This window comes from Corvus cornix, chromosome 4, assembly GCF_000738735.6.
Source record: "Corvus cornix cornix isolate S_Up_H32 chromosome 4, ASM73873v5, whole genome shotgun sequence".
Classification (NCBI taxonomy): domain Eukaryota; kingdom Metazoa; phylum Chordata; class Aves; order Passeriformes; family Corvidae; genus Corvus; species Corvus cornix.
In genome coordinates this window covers 50567063-50589770 of record NC_046334.1, presented here as the reverse complement: position 1 = coordinate 50589770, position 22708 = coordinate 50567063, and the positions used below count along the sequence as shown (strand labels likewise).

Sequence of the window (22708 nt, the reverse complement as noted above, 5' to 3'; positions counted from 1 at the left end):
AGTTTAAAACAGTACTACCTGAAACACTGGGCTTCTAAAGAAAGCTTTTAGAAAGTTACTGCAAGTCAGTAGGTAGTTGTGCAATTGCAGAATGGTATGTATACTTACACTAACTAGTAACAGCAGACAAAAATTTCCAGGTGAATGAATTACCTGTAACTAGAGCAGAAGGACCAAACCATGACAGAGAGCTAGTAGACTTTGCCCCATGATTAACAGTGTAATTGATGAAGGTGCTGCTGCTGCCAACATGTCTGTGTAATGATGGAGTAGTAGCGTAATAGCTTCTTATGCTACTCCACACGTGCCTCCACTCCTGCCCTGCTTTGGTGTGGCTGGCAATGCCTTTGCCTTAATAGGTGAGCAGCAAAACTACTTTCCAAGAACTGAGAAGCAAGTAAGGAATGTGGTATTTGTTCCTCTTGCAATCCTCACAATAGATAAGCTATGTAACAGCTTTTACATAGCTTGTATCTTCTGAGCATAATACAAACCTGGAGCTGATACTGCAAAGGCTGACTCTCCTAAGGTCATCTTGGATATGTCAGCTGCTCTTGGAGTTGGGCATTGCAGTGTGTGCAATTACAGCAGGCTTTTTGAAGCAGGGAAAGAGAATCCTTAAGAAGGATTGCCACTGTGTTATGTCTGTAAAAAATTGCATGCAGTAAATGTTGTAGTTAGCTATACCTGAATTAAAGCTTCTGTTTGGTTGTGGCGGACTGACATCAGACAGAGAGTGGAAAAAGATGGAGAGATGTTTCTTCCCTAGTAAAAAGAAAGCCACCTTCTTCCCCTGAGCATGCATTTCACATAGAAAATATAGGTACCCTTTGTAATAATAATGCCTAATTTTAAATAAATCATGACTCCATTATTAATTCATGGCACATATTTTAGAAATGGAGAAATTATAGTTGGGCTAGGTACGTCCAGATCCTCTTACTCCAGTGAGTGCATTTTTAATTTGTATTAAATAGATGTATCAGTTCTCAAAGACACCTGCAGCTTCAGCCTGAATATAACATCAGTCACCTCCTGGCAGGCACATTTCCAAATTGTGCGGCTTTGCTGATCTGGCTTTGTGTTTTGGGTTGCTTTTTGCCTGGGAAAAATATTGTTTAGTTCAGTATGTACAGCTGTATTCTTTTCCTATTCAGCCAACCTAAATTCAGCTGAATATAAGGAAGTGAAGTAACTCTAGTTTGTGCCTTCGGTGTCCACAAGCAGCAGCTCATGGCAGAGCTGAGTTTGTTGGTTTCCTGTCCCCGGTGTTCAGCAGGTTCTGAGTAAGGGAATGCGGGCAGCGTGCTCGGATCTCATCAGTTTGTGTCTGGCTACATATGAAACGCTTACAAGTAACTTAATATCCAGAGGGGAAAAAAAATGGTTGGTATGTTCTTAGCTACTTGGATTTCCCCTAGGGTTGAAGCAAAGATTGGTTGATGAGGTGTGAAAAATATTCAGATTAGTTATCTACCAGCTCTCCTCACCTGATTCAAACAGTCCTGATTTTCATGCATTTTCCTGAAAAACTGCTTTCCTAGCCAGTTTCTTAGGATCTGGCAGGGAGGAGGAGATATTTTTAGGTTTTTCTTCTAGCTGTATGTTGGGGTGGAGGGGGAAGAGGTTCATTGGTTTGGATTTTTTCCCCTTGTTCAGTTGACTTTGAATGATTGCTACTGCCCAGGGACCAAGTGTGAAAGAATTATGTGGGACTGAGCTATAAAAAGGAGCCTCTTGCTGCAGGGAGGGGAAGGCAGCAGCAATCAGGAGACAGCTGAGTATAGCCCCATGAACACATGCAAAGACAGCCCCAGGGACAATACAAGGAAACCAGCAGGCACCTGGGGAAAACCATTGTGACTGGTTGAAGTGAAAGAAGAGGTGGAAGGTGAATGCACAGGACCATTTTTAGGCATAGAGAGGTGGCACATCTGACTTGATCTGTTCACACACAAGATTTGTCCCTTACCCCTTTCTTAAGAAAGTACACTTACATGGGTGCTGCTCATGTTTTTATATGCATCTTTTGGGAGTTGGTAGTGATTGAAGCAGGTTTCTCTCATTCATGCTCATGAGTGGATACAAATTCCACCTGCCTTCCTAAAATCTGATATGATACTTGTTTTTAGCAGTCTCTGATATGCTAGAAAATATGAGGAATTTAAATTTTTCTGTTACTATCTTACAAAGATGTTGCCAGAAGCTGAAAAAATGAAAACAAGAGTTTCACCTTAAAAATGCCGTTTGCCCGTCAATACTTAGCATCATCTTTTGACTGTACAAATGGCCTACAGATTAAATTACATTAGAAAATATGCTCCAGTAAATTCATTTGCGTCGTTTTTGAGTTACAGGCTTTAAATTAAATGTTACATGTGCCTTAAATAAACAAATAAAACTCTAAAAAATGATTAGGTGGAGTACGGGAAGAGGCACACACTTGGATTTAAATTTTAGAACAATCTCATTAAGTAGCTTCTGTGAGTGTGGTACATTCCAAGACTGCAGAAAATAAGAAAAGGGAGTGTGAGTTTATTTCTCTCAGTGCAAAATAGGTTATTTGTGATACAACATTGCTCTCATCTATTTAAACTTTATTTTCAGTCTCTTGTCTCGTTAAACCTCAGTGCCATAATGTGCAGAGCTCTCAATGCCAAATCAGTGTTGCTTCAGTATTCTTTCTGGTAGTAATATGCCAATTGGTATAAATATACAGGTAGAAAAGAAATTTGAGGTCTATATTGAGGAAACATTTTTATAGTGGGACAAAAGGAAGTGTAATGTTACTTGTTAGACCTTGCAATTTATTTTGCTCTTTTTAGATTGGCCAGTCTGAAGTTTACCTAATCAGTCCTGACACAAAAAAAGTCGCAATTGAGAAAAGCTTTAAAGAAATATCTTTTTGTTCTCAGGTAAGATTGTAGTGTATTCTTTTTCTCTTCTTTTATTGTTTAAATATTCTCTACTTGTGAATGCTCATGCTCTCAACAGCAGTTTCAGTGATTGCTATTGAAAAGTTGCTAATTAATCAGTAATTTTATAAAACCATCATTCTTCTTTCGTGCTTTGCATTGTGATTTCTGAGATAAAGACTCATTTCTCTATGCAGTGGATGAATAATATTAGCTAGAAGGAGCACACTGGTCAGGAATACACTCTTGTTTGAGATTGCAGTGAGCATGATTCACCATTACTCAAATCTTGGGATCTCTGAGCCATATTTTTCAAGAAGTGAGAATGAAAGGAGAAGAATTGTGTGTAAGAGTAATCTGAAAAATACTTTAAAAATACGTTATTTTCAAGTATATAAGTTGCATGCGTTTAAACCAGTACAGTCTTCTGCCATGTAGAGGTGGTATATGTGATGCACTAAGGCCAAGCATGTTTCAGAGACTCCTCATTCACTATTAATCCATGTTCCTTGTGCCACAGAGTTTGCTTCTGTGTCCTTCTGCCTCTGACTTTTTTTGGATTGTTTTGTGGGTTTTGTTTTGCATAAATTACTTTGGTTTTGTTGACAGTAGCTTTCATCACTAAACATACAGGCACATATTCTGAAAATGTCAGAGTAAAATACATTTTGAATAGAATTTATTAGTCTCTGGGTCTGTTATATGGATCTTTTATACTTCATCCATTAAAAACAAAACAAAAAACCAAACAATGTCTGACTTAATTGAAATTCAGAAGATTCATAATATTCCATGATCAGAGGTAATAGGTTCTATAACAGGACGGAATTTTAATGGCCAGATGTCTTTAATGTAGCTGTAACAGAGATAAACCTATATGTAATGCTGTTTTGTTCTTTTCTTCCTGAAAGAAATACAGGTACAAAACACTGAAAGTAGATATGACTGCTTCATTGCTGTTTTTTCTTTGTTAGGGAATTAGACATGTGGATCACTTTGGGTTCATCTGCAGAGAGTCTTCAGAAAATGGAGGCTTCCACTTTGTTTGCTATGTGTTTCAGTGTACAGATGAAGCACTGGTAAGTGAAAGAAAAGAATAGCCAAATAGAATATTAGGCACTAAAAGTCTTCTATTGCTCCATGCTCTGTATTTTGCTGAATGTCTTCAAATCCTATTCCACTCAGAAATACAAGCATTTCAAAAATGTAGTTAACATAGCAGTCTGCAAAAGACCTTTTCATTTGTTTTGAGGTTATAAGTTAAAATCCTCTTTAAAATCAAATACATCTTCCTTTCATTTCACAAACTACGTTAGACCTTATGCCTCTTTTTGGGGGAGTGTTTTCTCATAGGGCACCTGCTCTGAAAATCAGGACTACGGTCCCGTGCTCTAGTTAAGACCAGTGCATCGCAACTGCAGTAAGCTTTTATATCATAGACAAAAAAGGGTTTGATAGAGGGTAGGATCTTTTATTAGACCACAGTAATAAAATTGGGTGGCCTGGAAGAGACATGAGTTCATGATGAGTTTTATCTTGCTTGTGTGTTTGTGCACAGAAATGACATGAGACCAGCTTGTCCTTTTAATCATAAGCACATTGCCAGGCAAGGGGCAGTATCATTCTAAAAGACTGTTATGTTTGTGTTAAGGAAAACAGAAGCTCAGTGGAAGAGTGAAATTCTGTTCTTTTGCATGCCATTCTCTTCAGGTTGATGAAATCATGATGACATTGAAACAGGCTTTCACTGTGGCTGCTGTGCAACAAACTTCCAAGGCACAGCCCCAGCTCTGTGAAGGGTGTCCTATGCAAAGTTTGCATAAACTCTGTGAAAAGATAGAAGGTGAGATTTAAAGAACTTTCTGGTTGAATATTTTTTCCAACAGTTTCATTGGAGGACAGTCTTGTATGTAAAGTCCTAAGGAAATTAATGCTTAAAAAGAGCTTGGGACTTGGGGTGGAAAGTTGAAAGCCAGTACTTTTATTTAGAGGACTGTAGTGTCAGGTTTTCCGTAAAGTAATAAGAATTTCCTAACGAGAGTGAAGCTCCTTTGTTGTGTTTTAGTTGAACTTTTGGAAACTATTTGCAAGAATAAACATTAGTGGGTTGCAGCTTGTTTGGCTCTATTAGCCATATAGAATGCAGAACATCGTAGATGAGGAACCTCTGAAGGATAGATGCTGCAATAGCTGTGACCTATTGAATCCACTCAGAAACTGGCATTATGCTATCACTAAGCAGGAACTAAACAGTATGCCAGTTTGTGGTGTTGATCTATGCTCCTTCATGAAAATGCAGAAATTAGAATTGTAGTTGTCACCCAGAACAGAAGTTCAAGACATAAAAAACCTCTTTACATTCAGCAAATTTTGCAGTTAGATTTTGTTCATTTAAGTGATGTTTGGGGTGAATAAAGGGCAACAGCAGCTTGTCAGATCACATGACAGTGGCTTGTTGGAATAAAACCTGTCTAGTATTAATTTGATGAAACTGGAGAACTTCCAAAACTACTTTCACTCTATTTTGGTATTCAGCTAGCTGTGATTTTTGGGAAGTTTCTTAAAGGCAAATGATCCTTAATGCCTTCAATCATGCCATGTGATTAATCGTGTCGTCTGCTTTTGAGGGAGATATTTCATGATCAGAAACTGAAGTGCACAATACTGTTGATGGTTTGCTGGTTTTCTGCAGAAAATAGAGGAAAGGAATTTAATCCAGGATGAGAACAGAAAAAATAACCTGAATGAAAGGGTAGTCTGCTTTAGACTGTTAAAAAATGTTTTCACCAAGAGGCAAAGCAAGAACTTCATTAACATGCAATAAATTTACTCATTTGCAGAAGGGACCACAGCATAGAAACTGGAGAAAGTGAAAGGGAATTATATTTATACTGTAAACAAAATCCAAGCTGCTCTGCATAAAGCATCAATGAAGCAGTCTGCTAAAATGCAGTAGATTGTGGGTTTATTTTATCTTGTGTGATAATGGAATCTTCAGCTAAGAGTATAATCCTGGTCTGTGCTCAGTAAATCTCCTCATTGCAGAGTTCATGTCCCTATGTTTTAAAGACATGAGTTTAGTAGTAGCTTTAAATTAACGTAGAGTACTCTCTAATGCCCTGTTATGAAATCATGGAATGGGTCAGCTCATATAATTGACAAGCTTTGGCTTAAATTGTGGGCATATATATGTGATTGATTAATTCTGAAAAATTTGACCCTGTAATTTGTTCTTTTTTGTTCCTCTTGGTAGGGTTGCACCCTTCTAAGACTAAACTAGAACTACAAAAGCATCTAACCACACTAAATAACCAGGAGCAGGCCTCTGTTTTTGAAGAGGTTCAGGTAAGCTTTGTTTCCTACAAGATTTTAAAGCAATTGGTGGTTTTTGCTAACATCTCTGCGAAGCACAGAAGTTATTTTCATTTTTTGTGAATCATTCATTATTTTTGTTTAATAGACTGTTAACCAGCTTGTGCTTTAATTTCAATAGCATTGTTTTTCTAGAGCTGTTAAAAACTTATCTTTTGATGAAAATGACTTTTATTCATTTTTCTTCCCCTGATACTCCTTGCTTTCCATGAAGATGTTGCCTTCTGACTGAGTAAAACTGAACACATTTTTTGTGGGTGAAGGCAGTAACTTGTACTATGAGGGCATTCAGACTGTTACTTTGACTAAAACAAATTACTGTAACATTCCCAGATCAGAAACTTTCTTGCCTAAAATTTATCCTAGATTTTAATTCTTGTCAAACTAACTAAAGAAGTTAAACTTTCTATCTTCTTGATTAAATCTATTTTAGAACAGAGGAAAGCATAGCTGGATTTTAAACAGATGATGTGCATTGTAGGAAATGTCACTGGGATTGACACATTGTTGAAGACTAAGAAATTTCAGACTTTTTAAAAAGTAATGTTTCCTTCCTCTCTTGAGTCATTTCAGTCTCTTTGTGTGTTTCCATGTGGCAGTTTATCACACAATACCAAATTTGGAAGTTACTGTGTGGGACCAATTCCATGAGCTAAGTGCTTTCTTAGCATACAGCAGCTAGCAGCACTGGTGCCTTTTAGTGTTCTGCACACAATCTAAAGCTTCTAGTAGTCACAGGAAACTGTTAATTGCTTCTGGTGAGGGTCTGCAAACGATTAACTAGCTAAAACCAAGGGTAAAGTACAGATCTCCTGCCCATCTTTCTCAGCAAACTTTCTCAGCTGGACAGCCTGGAATGTTGCATTCTTGCAGATCCATGTATTGTTACCATGATTTGCATTTTTAGGTAACTATCTGCCTGTGGTACTTTTAGTAATCTAATGTGCTACCTTGACATTAACTAATTCATACTGTATCCTCTGCATTATATCAATAGGCTTAAAACAGTGTATGTTTTTCAAAAGTTAGGTTTCTGGGATTAAATTCTGTAATAAATTGTTTTGAAATCTTCTCTCATAATAATTCACATTTAAATAAAATGCAGCACAGACACATATGTTCACCTTTTGCACTAATTTATAAAAGACCTATGTCATTTCCTGAAAACTAGATGTCCAGTATGAAGGATTTCTAGAAGTGTTGTGAATCCTATCTCCAGGACAGTACTCCGTGTGTGCTACAAACTCAGAACTACAGTGGTTCAGTTTTCTTTATATCAAAAGAAAATTGGCAAAAATATTTTTAAAGCTTTTATTTGCTTGTGGCAGTTTGACAGCTGTACTGTTGTCCTTCGTCTTTCTTGTAAATTCTGTCATGTATGAAGTGAGGTCGAGTGTTTCTCTGTCTGTATTGGTGCTTTGCCTGGGACAGTGGTGTCCTCTGGTGGACTGGAGTAGTAGCATTAACAAACTAAACTTGTTCCTACATTGATGATTTATTACAGTGACAAATGAAAGGAGTAAATATTTGCTAACTGTTACACAAATGTCTAGTTATTGTGCTTCTGGTGTTTTCAATGACAGAAATTAAGACCAAGAAATGAACAAAAGGAGAATGAGCTGGTTATCTCTGTTTTGAGAAACATGTATGAAGAAAAACAGAAGGACCATGTTCATGTTGGAGAAGCAAAACAGGTAAGTAATCATTCAGTTTTAGTTCATGTAAGGAGAAGCCAGGAAAAAATTTTCCTTTTGATTTTTTTATCTTTCCAAAGGCAAATTTCCATCACTGGCAATTTGAAACTTCAGTGTGTAAGTAATAGTAAATACTGTGTTTTTTTATGATTCATAGACTATTGTCATGCACCAAAACAGATATCTCAGATTTTGAGGTCCCTGGTACAGTCTGATTTCAGGCCTAGGAGACAGAGGTGCAAACAAGGCAGACTACTAATTTGTTTATTTGTTCTCACTGCAATGAAAATTCAATACATGTGAGAGAATGTATAATGAATTTGTGATTGCTCTCAGCTGATCTGTGGCATTCGTCATCCCACTGTCAGTGTTGAGTCAGTGTAATGACAACACATTGGATTTGATCATTGATAAAGCCTGTTCCGTTTACTCAAGACTGAAAGTTACTTCTTACATGCAAACGACCATTTGAAGTGGCCTTAAGATGAGGAAGATTGCTGCAGAAACAGCAGCAGAGACTCTCATTCATGTCCAAAGAGATGAGCTACCTTTTATTCTCCATCAGATTCCATCAGTGCTGTTTAACTGGCTATTTATACAGCACAGTTAAGGTTTTTCCAAAGGGATTAGTGATTTTGGATGCCTTCGTTTGTGAGTAGCTACCTTGAGACAAGTCAAGGAGGTTAGTATTTAAAAAAGGATTCCATCCATTCTCTGGAAACTTTCAGTTCCAATTATTTAGACCCTTTAAAAGTCTTTACTGTCCCTCTACTCTTGGTTGGTAATTCCGTTGTGATGACTGCTGTCAGCTGTTTGTGATATAAACTAGCAAATGAATATATGGAGGGTAATTAGACCCATGAAGAAATAAGGAAAGTAGCAGCAAATCTTCATTTACTGTATTTTCACTTTGTTAATCTCTTCTCCTTTTATGGCTTAGTAGCTAATTATTGACTTCCCTGAGTGAACAGAAAGAAAATTGCATATTTCATTCTCTGATTTATTGTCTTGGGCATCCCACCAGAAATATGCTTTTAAGAAAAAAGCATTTCTGTTCTGGCATAAGAAGAAGAAACATTGCCTGAGGTCGTCTATAATTATACCTGAAATATTTTTATTTGGTGTAATGCTAGCTGATGATCAAATAGTTGTCAGTCACAAATAGCTTGGAAATAGGGATATACAAAGCAAGATAAGATCTTAGTATGTCTTCAGTGATTTGAAAATTTATAAGGCCTGCTGCAATCTGTTTGCTCAGTTCCTGAAACCAAATTGGTTAATCTGACACTTGCAAAGATGCCAGTGTTCTAAGAAGAGAGCTGACTTCCCCTCAGTCTATCATTTGTCTCAGCATAACATTTTATATTTACTCTGATAATTTATCTCCAGACCTGTGTAATAGCAGATACCTTTGAACACATACTCTGTTATTTGTCTCAGCAGTCATTAAGCAGTGGCACCCTGATGTCCCTGTTCCCTTCTGTTCCGCATATTCACTTTCATGCTTTTCAAACCCTTTTTTTTAATATATTTAAATCAGGGGAGAAAAAAAGATGAAATGTGATACTAGTACATGGATCTTGTTTAACAAAAACACTTCAAAATAAGTGTCTTTTCATAAGAATGTAATAGCAAGCAGTATCTGATTTACACTTGGAGAATGAGGGAGGGTGTCGGGGTTTAGGAATAGTACTCCCCATGTAGTGTCCCCACCAAGACTCTCCAATCCAGACACCTGCTTTGGTGGGATGGAGAGGGCAATTGGAGGCACAAAAGGCAAAGATCACATGTTGAGATAAGAACAATTTACTGGAAATAGCAATGAGGTAAGAAAATGACCAGTAACAGCAACAATACTAGTCACAGAGGGTACAAGCAAAGAAATTATTCACACGGAATCCACCCCCCCAATAACAGACAGTACTGGAAGGCTCCCTCCTGAAACATTTTTCTGACTGGAAGGGGCCCATTCTCCCTGGAAGAGGGACCTTTTCCCCCTACCTCCAGCAATGACAGATGGTATAAAATACCCTTCAGGTCCTGGCCATGCCCCCTCCCAGCTACTGCAAAAATTAACCTTGTCCTGGCATAACCATGACAGAAAGCAAAAAGCAAATACATGAGCCTGTAACTTTGGCATACTGGAAATAGGATGCTTTAAAATTATACCTAGACAGGACAATTTGGTGGTGGTTATAATATGCCATTCAGCTGCCCATGTGCTAATAATTGCACAGATCAATCATTCAGATCTCTGAATTTAGGGACAAGTAGAGAGGGCTACGGTGCCTGTCAGCTTCAAGATGAAACCCCCAAAATAGCACTGAAAACTGGGCTCTGGTTTCTACCGCAGGTGTTGGGCTTGGATGGTAATATTTGCATCATAATATAATTTTCCTGTTTGCTACATTAATCTTCACCAGCACTAAAAATGGACTGAAATATTTATTTAAGAAGCAAAATTCTCAATTAACTGTTAGCTTTAAGGTGGAAATGTTTCTACTGGTGAAATATATAGAAGAGTTAGATTGTTACACATTTTCCTGGCCCTTAGAATGACCCATTTTACTACAATGGAGAAAGTTGGGAGTTCCTGTTAATGATGAGATTTTGATTAATTTCTTAGTTGAAGAGAAGGAAATCCATCAGAAATCTCTAATCTGCTACACTTAAACATTTAGAATTTGTACAATTCTAAGTTGGCATTAAAGAAAATTTGTCAACAGAGCCATAAATCCCTATCAAAATGGCAATTCTTCTGAAGAATGCTAGTTCACTCAAGACATTTCTTTTAAGAGATTTCCTGTTCTTATTTTAGGATAGTTTGTTAAACTTCAGTACCGGTATCACTAGAGAAAAAGGCATGAATAGCAGAGGACACCAGGAAAAGTACTGATTCAGGTTACAGAAGTCTTCAGACTGTTCACTGAGATTTCTCCATGCTGTTGAGTATTTTGCATTTCTGTTTTTAAAAACTTGCAGGCTTCACAACCTCTGGCTGAGAATGCTGTAAATGAAGTGTCCAGCAGTGCTCCGAGATTCAGATTAGATATGTTAAAGAACAAAGCAAAAAGATCTCTTACGGAATCTTTTGAGAGTATTTTATCACGTGTAAGTATCTTCATGTTTATCGTCTTTGAACATAATGTCATTGCTTTGTTTATTTGAGTGATAGAAAAGTCTTAATTGTTATCATTCCAGGCTGTAGCCCAAAGGTTATTAAAGTCACAGTGACAAAAACATTTGAGTGTACATTTTAGAAGACAAAAAAAGCAGGGCTTTGGTAGAGAGAATACCAAGTCCTGGATGAAGTGAACTGATTCCTAGATGAAAAAAGTGTGTATGTGTAGGCATTTCAAAAAATTAATATGAAATTGAACATGAGGACTTACGAAAAGCAACAATTGTTTGATTTCTCTTTTGGATTTAGAAAACTAAAACAGTAATTAAAATTGTTCACTCCTCTTTACGTAGGAGGAAAGTATGGAGGAACTGACTAAGCATTTCTAATGAGATGTGTTTATTAGTGGCATAGAACTGATGAATAGTGAGATATTTGAACTTTTAAATGCTGTAGATTATTTGAAGGTGAAGAATGTAAAAAATGGCACTAAGAACATGAAGGCATTTATGCAATATTACATCTGGTAAAATTCTCTGTAGACAGTGTCTGGAAATACTGATTAGTGGAAAAAACTTGAGCTTCTATGGGAGTGGTTCTTTTCCAACCTAGTTAATTCTGTGATTCTGTGAAAATGTTTATCATGAACAGATTGCTGAAATTAGCTGTTTAAAGTAAACAGCAGCAGTTCGTAATTAAATCAGATGTCAAGTTTAATCACAGTTTAAACCTATGGAGTGTCTTCTCATTCAAATATACTTCATTTTGCACCTCATGAGAAAAGTCTGAGGAAAGTAGTAGAAGGCTTGGAAAGACTTCTGCTTGACAAAGGATTAAAAAATCAGACCTTCTCCCTTAAAACAAAAGGGTTGTGACAGAATGCCAAATAAAAAATATTTAGGAACAGAAATTGGACATTGTCATTTGTAGTCAGCAAAAAGTTACATTGACACAATACCTAGGACAATTTATCAGTTCATGGAGAAGCAACTTGTAGTGACAAAACTAGGTTTTCAAAGCTTGTTTCAGACATCATATCTAACCCATTTTCTTAAGACAAATAATAGCAAAAACATGGTTTTCCTGTTACAATTTTACATATAGAGATAATTTTTAGTTTCATATCTCCCCTCGTTACTTCCCAGACAGCATTTCTAGAATTCACCCCTATAAAATCCTACTGCGGCTGTGCTCGGGATATGAAACACGATGTCAGTGTTGTTACATTAAATGTAGGACTGTACTGATTTGTTCCAGTTTGTCCTGACTGGTATAAGATGCCATCACATAAGCCCAGCTGTATATTGGTTGCATTTTCACTGTCATTGCTGTTTTGATGGAAATTCTTAATTTCGATCAGATCTGAAGCCAGAAGTTTTGGCTGAACTTCAAAGAGAGATAGTCACTGTTGTGAATAATGACAACATTTTATATTTTACCTGGAATAAAACTTCAAAGAGAACATGAGCTTTAACTTCAGAACATTAAGAAATGATACCATTTAAGGTTAGGAAGATACAAGTTCCATAATTGTGTTAGCACATAAGAATTCATCATTAGGTTTTGTGGTATTTTTCTTGTTTACACAGCAGCATTACTCAAACAAATGATACAAAAATATTGTTGACAGATTATACAGAAATATTTATGCTTTCTGATTTGTAGGCACTAAAATAATAATACAAGAAATTATGGTTTGCTGCATATTAAATTTATACGGGGTTAGTCCTTTGTAATAGACATCCTTTTCATTTCTCTGTATCTTTGTAAGTACCTAATACAGAAGGTACTTTAACAGTTACAGTACATGTGAAATATGTAATTATGTACCTATCATGGAAAGCACATCATTGCCCATGAGAATTCCTTAATTCTACAGGATCCTTCAAGTTGTCAGAGACTATGTGAATGAAGCTCCTGTTTCCCTTTGAGGAAAAGGGTATTTTTAATCATTTCATGAAATTAAATTTGATGCTGTCTGTGAAAATCACAGATCCCAACTGTGCTACCCAAATCTCTTTGGTGTGCCCCATATATCATCATCTTAACTGCTGGTGTGCTTTATCTCTACAGGGCAGTAAAGCCAGAAGTCCACTGGACAGTTCTGGTTCTGTGGATTTGGACAGCTCTGTGTCCAGTACCTTAAGCAGCACAAATAAAGTAAGTAAAGCCTGGGATAATTGTACATATTTAGGCACTTCAAAAAATATTCCCTGAAACAACTAATCAAGTATGAAATATGGTCAGATGTGAAATGTTTCAAGTTACTTTCAAGCTTTTCATTCTGTTCCCTGTGTTGTAAACCAGAGAAGTGCTATTGAATTAGAAGTGCCTTGTACTGTATATAACATACATTTTGTATGAATATGCGAGTATATGTGAAATAAAATATTATATAACATCATCTGAATTTTACAACAGTGTGCCGCAAAACAAATGCTATAATGACCCTGCTGCCAATCCTAATCCGACTGGTTTTAGCCCTGAAAGTTCATACCATGACTGTATTCATAAGAAACATAAAACTAAAACAAGAAGTACAGTAACTTTCCTGTTTGTCTGGTTAGAAAGCTTTTAGTCTGTATAAAACACTACAAATGGACAGCATAGAGGAAGCCAGTCTTCTTCCCTGGAGGCAGCATAACACTCTGCAGGCTTGGATATACAGCTATTGATTCTGCTGTAATGCCTGCTCGCCTGCAGACTCCTGACTTCATGTAAACAAGGGTCTGCTCTTTCTGCTTATGTTTTTGAAAGAATGACTGATTCTTCAGGAAACACACAAGGTGAGGAATAAAAAAATGCATGGCTTGGGATTGAAACAGGCATCTAGTCATAGGTTCTTTGTGTGAATCTGAAGGTAGACAAGAGTAATATGATGTGGCTAGATGGGGTGCTAAAGATACAGTACTCAGCAATGCCACCCTTTTCACTGTTAGCCAAACTCACCCTTTTGTTCTGACCCTATTTCTTCTGTGTTGTTTTCAACATACTATCAAATACAATTACTCTCAAAATTACTCACAATTTTCTCTGCAAAATGAAGGCTCTGCTTTGTTGGCCTAAGTGATGAGTAACAAAGACATAGAGCATCAAACATCTTTCTTTGAGCTAGCTTGATAAAAATGTGCATGTTTGAATGGGTCTCTGTGGGATGTGAACAATGACATGGTACTACAATCTCAAAGATGGATTCTAAGCCCACATATTGATAAAACCTTATTTCTTGCACTGCTAGGAACCACCACTGTGTGAAAAGGAGAAAGACAGACTTCCTACGCTTCCTGCAGAAAATGCTGTCAAGACCAGTGGATCAGTGAGTGATCTCTGCAGTGACTCAGAGGATTCCTCTCTTGAGCAGTCTGTTACGTTGCCTCAGCAGAGCTTTCGGAGGCGAGCAAACACACTCAGTCATTTACCGACAGAGAGCCAGGAATCTCTGGGACCTGCCGAAACATCACCGTCTGTTTCTCAGAGGAAACTTATGAGGTATCACTCAGTGAGCACAGAGACTCCTCACAAAAGAAAGTAAGCCTTATTAAAAGCAGGCTATGATTTTGTTTGTTGAGGGCATATTTGGGGATGATAATTACATACCAGGTATGTCCTCTTAACAGATAAGAGATGTGTCGCAGCAGTGTGTCACTCCTTGGAGGTTTGTAGGTATTCTCTTTAAAAACACCTTTAGCTCTGTGTGCTTCAGAGGGGAGAGAAGACGTGAAATGTGTAGTTCCACAGTACACGGCACAAAACTACTTGATTCGGTTGTATTTGTCCAAGCAATCAGTTTTGTTATTTTGATCTGTGAGCAGTATAAGTAAATGCTACTTCTTGTTTTCTATTTACAGAGAAAAATCCAATAGCTTCTGTGATCTGAAAACCTTACTAGTTGGTGAATTCATATGTAACTTTGAAATAGCCCACAAAAGTGACATAAAGTGCCTAGTTATTGGTAGATGTGGGGCTCCTGTCTAGCTTTTCAATGAGCCTATCTAGATTTTACTCACAAAAACAAACTACTACTTGCCTTAATATGAATATTCTTCAAGCTGTCCTGCTTCAAAGGCCGGCCTCTGCATCTCTAGTCCCCTCTTAACTTTATGGCAGTTTTCTCCCATCCTTCTATCTGGCTTTTTCCAATTACTGTTGAAACACTTCTGTCCATAGGCTTCTGTTTTACTGCCTAAACTGCTCGTTTACACAAATTATTAGGAAATCTCTATGTGTTCCAGGTCACTCTTTCCTGCAGGAGGCAGGGCAGTAAACGAACATGCCTGAAATGGATGGTGACAGTGAATAGAAAGAGAATTGTAATATTCGAAAGGAAACATAACCTGGATTGCCTTTTTGTCCCTTTTTAGAACCTTTTTAATTCTAAAGTGTTAGAATGTTTTTGTAGTGCAATTTAGGACTTGTTGATGGTCTGTTATCGCCACAAGAGCTGACCTGGAGCTTGTAGCTTCTTGTTCAGTCAGTTGTTATCTTACTATAGGTATGCAGCTAGAAATTAAGTATATTTTTTATTTCCTTGGTTGTATCTGTTTGGGTTTAGTTATGTAATTTTTAGTAAGGCCTGAATGTGCCTGTTCCCTGACATAACTCAAACCCAATCCCTATTGCTTCCATTTCATAGCAAATGTACAGAAACAGAGGAAATTGAAAACTTACGAGACAAGTATACTTAAATTCCCAAAAATCACGGGAATTATAGATTTTTAACAATTCCTGTTTTATGGGTATTTTTGAGTAGTTTACCTCAATTCAAAAATTGTTTTCAAAGTAGAACTAAATTCAGTTCATCCTGTAGCATTTCACTTGTCATTCATTGGAACTCTTGATCATATGCCTGACTTTATCATAGAAATCAAGGGGAAACACATATAAGGAAAAAGAAATTGGGGTGTTAGTGCCATTTTTTGGTAAGTTTTAATTTAGTCTGAAATGTCTTGCTGAAGCCTGTAAATGTGTATTTGGGACTCTGCTGATTGGGTTAAAAAAATGTGCACATTCTTACAGTTACAGCATTAACTGTGAAAAACATAGGAAATGTCTCGTTTACATATGCCAGCTCCCTTTCAAAGAGAAGGGATTTCATTTTTTTTTCCCTCCTTTCCTTTCTTACTGTTTTGTTCTCTGTGCTACCTCAACTCCATCGCTCTGGTTGGAATCCCCACTATATGGTTTGAACGAATCTGTCGGCGAATCTAAAAGTTCTTCTGGTCAACTCGCTCATTCTCCTACTCTAGCTCGTCTTAATCCCTCGGCTTCTTCACCCAACTTTTTTAAATATCTAAGGCATAATTCAAGTGGAGAACAAAGTGGGCATTTTGCACAAAAAAGGTGAGCTGGCACCTGCAAATAGTTTGGGGTAGGGTTTGTTCTCCTATGTCATTAATATGAATCTCTATAGTGTAAATAATTAAAATAATTTAATATAGACCAAAGGTGGTAGATTTTTACGGGAGAGGGAGCTCTTTAATTGCTCCACTACTGAATGTAGAGCTAGTACTTACATAATTTATTGTTTTAATAATTAAAATTCTTTCAGACACTGGCTCTTTCTTTAGAGCCAGTTGTTCCAAAGCAATTTGTTGTTATGCAGCAGACAGCAGCACTCCTTAAATTGTGTGAGGGATGAGTTGCCAAGAACACGTGAGCTCACTCTGTCCTTCCTGAAGCATTTGGTTCTGTCCTTTGTTGATGGTAACACAAAAGCATATTACTATTCTTTTGTGCCTGACATTAAAGACTCGGTTAACTAAATGGGGCAAGAAGGTAGCAGGAGGACGGAGATCCGATAGGAAAAAAACCCACCACGTACAACCCCACCACCATCCCCACTCCTCATAAAACAAAAACCCAAGAACAAATAAACAAAGACCCCAACCCATCAACCCATCATTTGTCTTGGTGGCTTGCAGCAGTATCAGATTATACTTTTCCATGCCTGCCTTCTTAGAATTAAAATACAGAGAGAGAGCATTGAGAAAAGGACATTAACACTTTGTTTCCCTGAGAACCTGAAACTAAGTAGCTCCCTAAAAATTATGAACTGTGAAAGCCTTTTTTAACCCCTTGCACTAAAACTGCTTATTTTAGCTCAAAAGGCTAATGAGACCAAATGTCCTCGGAAGCACTGTCAACAGTCACTGGCCATTTTTATTGCTGTTGCTGTTTATTGTTCATTTTTGTTCTCTCATGTGAACATTTCCTGTTTCCCCAAGGTGCTGATTTTTCTAAACCTAAGAAAATACTCAACTAAGGGTGCTGTTTCACCAGTTTCTTCAGTTGTATTTGCTGAGTACTATCTAGCATCTCTTAATTCAGCTTTACCTCAGAAGTATGATATAGCTCAGGGCAGGAAATGTGAGTCTGCAGTATCCTCTTCACTCTTCAATTTAATAAGACTTACTTGAATTCTGAAGGTTAAATTCTCAAAGCAGATTTTTCCAAGTAGATTTGGTAATGATTCTGTACACACAGTTGCAACTTCTCCCTTCCTTTCCCTGTCTCTTAAGGATATACCATATTGAACATCTAAGCAACAAGACTGAAAATGGAAATTGATAGGGATGTCAAATGGGTTAATGAGTTTAAATCAATACAGTCAAGCTTCCCAATTCTGTAAGTGGAATTACCATGTAATTGTAATTGATTTACAATGTGATTGTAAGTGAACCCTGTTTGCAGGGCACACCATGCTACAGCCTTATCTTCTTTATCTCAATACCAGCAACTGAAGAACCTGTTTCACTCCATGCTAGTGATCATCCCAGAGTATTCTGCCCCCCCTCCCATTCCATTCGCATTTTCGGGAAACCATGCTAAATGCCATCCAGATATATCATTATGGTATATCAGAAACAATTGTTTCTTAAACTTACTTTTTCAGGAGTTAATTCTCCTACTCATGAGGTTTTGTGTACTCATCTGAGAGAAGGTATTCTAGTATCGTCAGCCAAGTAGTTTTCTATATTTTCATTCCATGCAAAACCTTTTCATTATCTGAGTTGTTCTTACTTCCTTCTATTAACCTTCCTCTGAGTATGTTTCAGACTTGTTATTTTAAAAGACAAGCAGAATTATGTTGGCCAGAAGAATGTTGATGAAATTTCATTAGTGCTCCTGTCTGTTGCATAAATAGAGCCACAATCCTGGGTGATCAGTCAGAAGGCTTAGCTTTTAAGTTAAAAGTTCCAAGTTTGTCTGAATAAAACCCTGTTAATGCTTTACAAAATGGTTTTTGCCAAAGTCTTATTTTTCATTTGCCAGCACAATGATTATCAGTGTCAGCTGTTCCTGATCTTTTCCCCCAGACTTAGTCAGTCATTGAAACTGCTATTTAAGAAAATGTGATAAAGTTGGAATTGGTTCTTACTAGATTAAAGGAATTTATTTGAAATATGCACTAAAAATCTTGGGATATAGCAAAGAATAATAACTTTACTGGAAGTACATTTATATACATTGGAACATTTTACTTTGCCCAAACAAATACATATCTCACAGTAGGACTTTGTTAGCAGTTTTAGTTTTGACTTTGATTTCCTTGATATTCAGACCTTCAGGATTTAGCTGCCTTTTGTTTGAAGCTTAGGAATGTGTATTATTTTTATTCTGTGGATTTATACTTCTTTGTTCTAAACTATACTTTTCCCAACTGCACTCTCAGCATCTCCTACCGTACTGCCTTAAGGAAAAAGCTTCATTCTTCCTCCTCTGTGCCAAATTTCTTAAAATTTCTGGCTCCTGTAGATGAAAATAACACCTCTGACTTTAGGAGCACAACAAGGTAGGGTTCTCTCTTAAAGCCTGGAGGTAAAACTGTGTTTTCAAAGATTTCTTTGTCTGAAGTACTTCAAATGCTTCTTGCACTTGCAAAACCTGATTTGTGCAATGGTTCACTTGTGTGTATTCTGCATGTAATTGCTGTCAAAAGGATGAAGCTATCCCAGACTACTCTCCCGTTAAGATTGCAGATCTTAGGCATTTTTGATGTTGTAATGTTCATGCAGCTTCCATCTATGTACTTCTGTGATTATTCCTGACAAAGGGGAGTTTTCAGTTAAGAGAATATATGATTCATCCTAAGCAATGTCAGTGTCCTCAAATTGGAAGGAAAGGATGACCTGTAAAATGCTCCCCCCTGTTGCTGCCAGAGCTATCTGGATTTCATTTATCCCTTTCAGCTTCTACAAACACTCATGTAACCATTTAGCTAATGGCTAGAATAAAGCAATGAATAGTTTAGAGTTCTAACAGATGAAAGTTATTAGTGGGATTTTTAATGCGAAAACAGTATTGTTCTTCACTATTTCATTTTGTATTCTGAATAAAAACCTCTGTATGGTATGTGTGGATGACATCAAAGGAGTAATATCCAAGGTTCTTGGATGCCGTTCCTTGCGTATTTCAGAGGTAGACTTGCTAACACAAAAGTCAAAAGTTTTTCTCCCAGTCTGTGTTGGGAGTGAATATATTGCATACTCAGTGCACAGAAGGTTGAAAGTTTAGTTGGTGTTTACAAAGCTCCTTGATGTGTACTGATAAAAGGCATCAGCAAGTCTTTGTGTCTCCTATGAATAATTGCTAGATTTTGTGGATGGCGTGTAAATAGTGTAATGGTAAAACTACATTATTGTGTATGTATCTTTAATGTGTTCTGATTAATATACTGCTGCAAAGAGAACTGAAAATTAATTAAAACTGGAAAGAGTAGACTGTACAGAGCTGTCAGGCCCTGTTTGTGAACCTCAGTGCTGTTTGTAGCCATGTATAAGCCTCTGCCACAAAGCAGGTTTCACCTTCCTAACACTGAGAGCTTGCCCCAGCATGTGCACAGCACACTGCACTCCCAAGACAGTGGCTCATGTGTTCACTGAAGGCTGTGTCACTGTTCCTGGCAGATCCAGGTGACCTACTCGCAAACTGTTCTGTGTTCTGCCCTTTTAGCGACTACGAATCCAAGCACGGCCAGCAGGCCCTTGATGCGGACAGCCCTGTACGGACTCGAAGGCATTCATGGAGGCAGCAGATATTCCTGCGAGTGGCCACCCCTCAGAAAGCGTGTGATTCTCCCAGCCGATACGATGGTAAAGCCTGGGTTTGTTTGCTTCCATGAGCTTACTCGTGCATGTTGTGTGTGAAGTGTGAATCATTGTGTCTGCCTAGGGGACGTATTTGCCTGGTGTTCTGTTTGTGTTGTCACTGCAGTTTACCACCTACTTTTTGGTAATACCCAGCTCATTAGCTGTTGAGTTTTTACTTTTCAGCTTCATATGTAACATTGTTGCTGCTGTCTCATGTTAACTAGCCAGAGAAGAAATTATTTTTATGTGTACTATTTTAATGAGTCCTGGGGAAAAAAATGCATCACCACGTATTGCACTGAAGAAAAGGTGACGCTTCTATTTCATCTTTCCTTGTTGGAGTACAGAACTACAGACTAGAAAACTCCAGGTGTACCAGCAGGAATTACATTTCTTTTATGATCTCAGTTGAATTCTGTAGTGCATACTTTGTCCTCATGTATGCTGCTCCAGTGTGTGACATTTGCCACTTGAGTCATAATTATCCACTGTTGCCATAATTATTTTGTGAAATTCTGTAGAGCTGAAGAACCACAGACTAGAAGAAAATCACTGCACATAAGCATGCAGGTGCATCATTTTGTGCATTCACTTTATGTAAGCCAGATTGTACAGAACATGCTGGGGCCAAGAATGCCTGAGAAAATCCTCTGGCTCACTAAAGTTTGAATTTCACAGCATGAGCTTTGTAAGCTATAACTTCTGACTTACCTCTAAGGCCATTGTATCAGAAATAAGAGAAAGTGTAAGGAAACAGAAAGGAACAGTACCTTATAGTAAATGTAGTAAAAAGCAACCATCCTAGTGTCACTGAGATACTTTTCTTTCATCTTGAAGTGAGACCTTGGTTAACTGGAGTAGGCACGTAACAGAAGTGTTTCTGTCATTAATGTACTGCTTGCAATGCAATTTGACTGACAGTGAGGTAAGCTGCATATGGGCACAGATGCCTCTCAAATTTAGTGTACTTCAAAGTGAAGTGATCTCAGGAGCATGTTGTGTAAACATACATGTGAAATGCTCTCTTGTACTTAAAGGCATGTGAAGGGCTGTTCTATGAAACTACTGTTTTTACAGGTTTGATGCATCTCTCTGTGACTGGAAATGGTCTTACATGTTTTTTGAAAGCCACAAAACCTTCCCATACTAAAATCCACCTAAATGAAATCCACCTAAATTGCCTACCCAAGCATTTCCTCTGAGACATAATAGCTGCAAGATACAATCTTAACAACCTACAGCTGGGTAAGCAGAATAGTCAGAGAAACAAGAGTGGCCAAAATGGAAAACAGGATGTGCTATTAATAGGAGCAGCAATTTAAAATATTTGGCCTTTTTCTTCATTAATTTTCTTTTTTTGTATTTGTTTCACTGTACATAATTTATGAACAGAAGAAAACTCAGAGTCAGCACGGTTTTTTTAAATACTTAAAGCAAATACTGGGTTATTCTGTTTGGACTTCTATGCATCTCCTGGAACATTTCTGGCAGTGAAGGATACTCACTTGTTATCCAGTCTCTGTAGCCTTAAAGAGAGCTACTGTACAGCTGGTCTTACACTGGACTCACCACCACAGTTAATTAAGTAACCCCTCTAGTTCCAAACTAATTGTGATAAAAGTAAATACCTATCATTCATCATCTTGTTTTTCTGTCATGATCTGTGTTTTTTTAAGTCTTTTTCACTCTTTTTAGACTGATTTCCTCTAATTTGTACAAACAGCTGATGTATCACCAAAAGATCAATTTCAGCCAAATTGGACAGAGGGCAAAGAAGGTTTTAAAGATAACATGGTTTGTCGTGTTCTGCAAAAGTAAGCATGAAGGGAGGGAAATAAGGGAACTTCTGTGATTTATTGGATTCCCTTTATAGACTCAGACTCCACTGACCAATTTCTCCCTTCAGGTGTTGTGGCCAATGCCCTACTCCAGGGTACTCTGCAGGAGAGGAGTAAGGAAAAAGCTGGGGAAGGGGTGTGTTTAAAAGCTAGCAAGTCAGTCAGCCAAGAGACCCAGATCTCTGTGACTTAGAGATGATACAGTTTTTTAAGTTTAGCCTAGGCTGCTTTACTAAACTTTGTATTAAAGGTAAAATCCACCAGGGTGCCTGAACTGTGCATTGTTTTGACCACATGTGGGCAGGCATTGTCAACAAAATGGAACTGCTCTGTGGCTGTAATTTCTCTTGTGTTGTAATGAGTAAATTGCACAGAAGAATGTACAAGCTATCACAAGAACCAGAGACAACTGTAAGCTTTATATTCACAGAAAAACCTAGGCTCTGACATTTGTGATTACATTTGTATAGGCAGGTGGTGAGCTGAATCTCAAGATCAATCATGTTCATTGCTTCTCTGTGTGGTTAACACAGCAGGATATGAAGGCATATTTACTGAAAGTTTTAAAAAAATAAAGAAACTCCAGAAAACTGGTACATAGCTTTTGCAGAAATTTTGATCTTACTCTTTTGAGGTAATGAACTTCATAAAAGTCTATTATCCTGAGCTTCCGCATGAA

General features: G+C 37.5%; 1 protein-coding gene across 10 annotated transcripts in view; it reads left to right on the top strand.

Moving 5' to 3' along the window:
- Window positions 1–22708, top strand: part of TBC1D1 (TBC1 domain family member 1) — a 101457-nt gene that overhangs the window by 48954 nt on the left and 29795 nt on the right. For 6 of the 10 annotated variants that reach the window (XM_019287269.3, XM_039550887.1, XM_039550886.1 and 3 more), the window contains 11 exons: window positions 2826–2915; window positions 3890–3994; window positions 4626–4758; window positions 6169–6260; window positions 7871–7981; window positions 10964–11092; window positions 13176–13262; window positions 14341–14630; window positions 16314–16442; window positions 18775–18894; window positions 20055–20194. In XM_019287269.3, the coding sequence (XP_019142814.3) occupies window positions 2826–2915; window positions 3890–3994; window positions 4626–4758; window positions 6169–6260; window positions 7871–7981; window positions 10964–11092; window positions 13176–13262; window positions 14341–14630; window positions 16314–16442; window positions 18775–18894; window positions 20055–20194 (1426 nt within the window). Of the gene's footprint in view, window positions 1–2825; window positions 2916–3889; window positions 3995–4625; window positions 4759–6168; window positions 6261–7870; window positions 7982–10963; window positions 11093–13175; window positions 13263–14340; window positions 14631–16283; window positions 16443–18774; window positions 18895–20054; window positions 20195–22708 lie in introns of all 10 variants that reach the window. The other 4 variants (XM_039550888.1, XM_019287273.3, XM_039550890.1 and 1 more) reach the window with 4 other exon arrangements.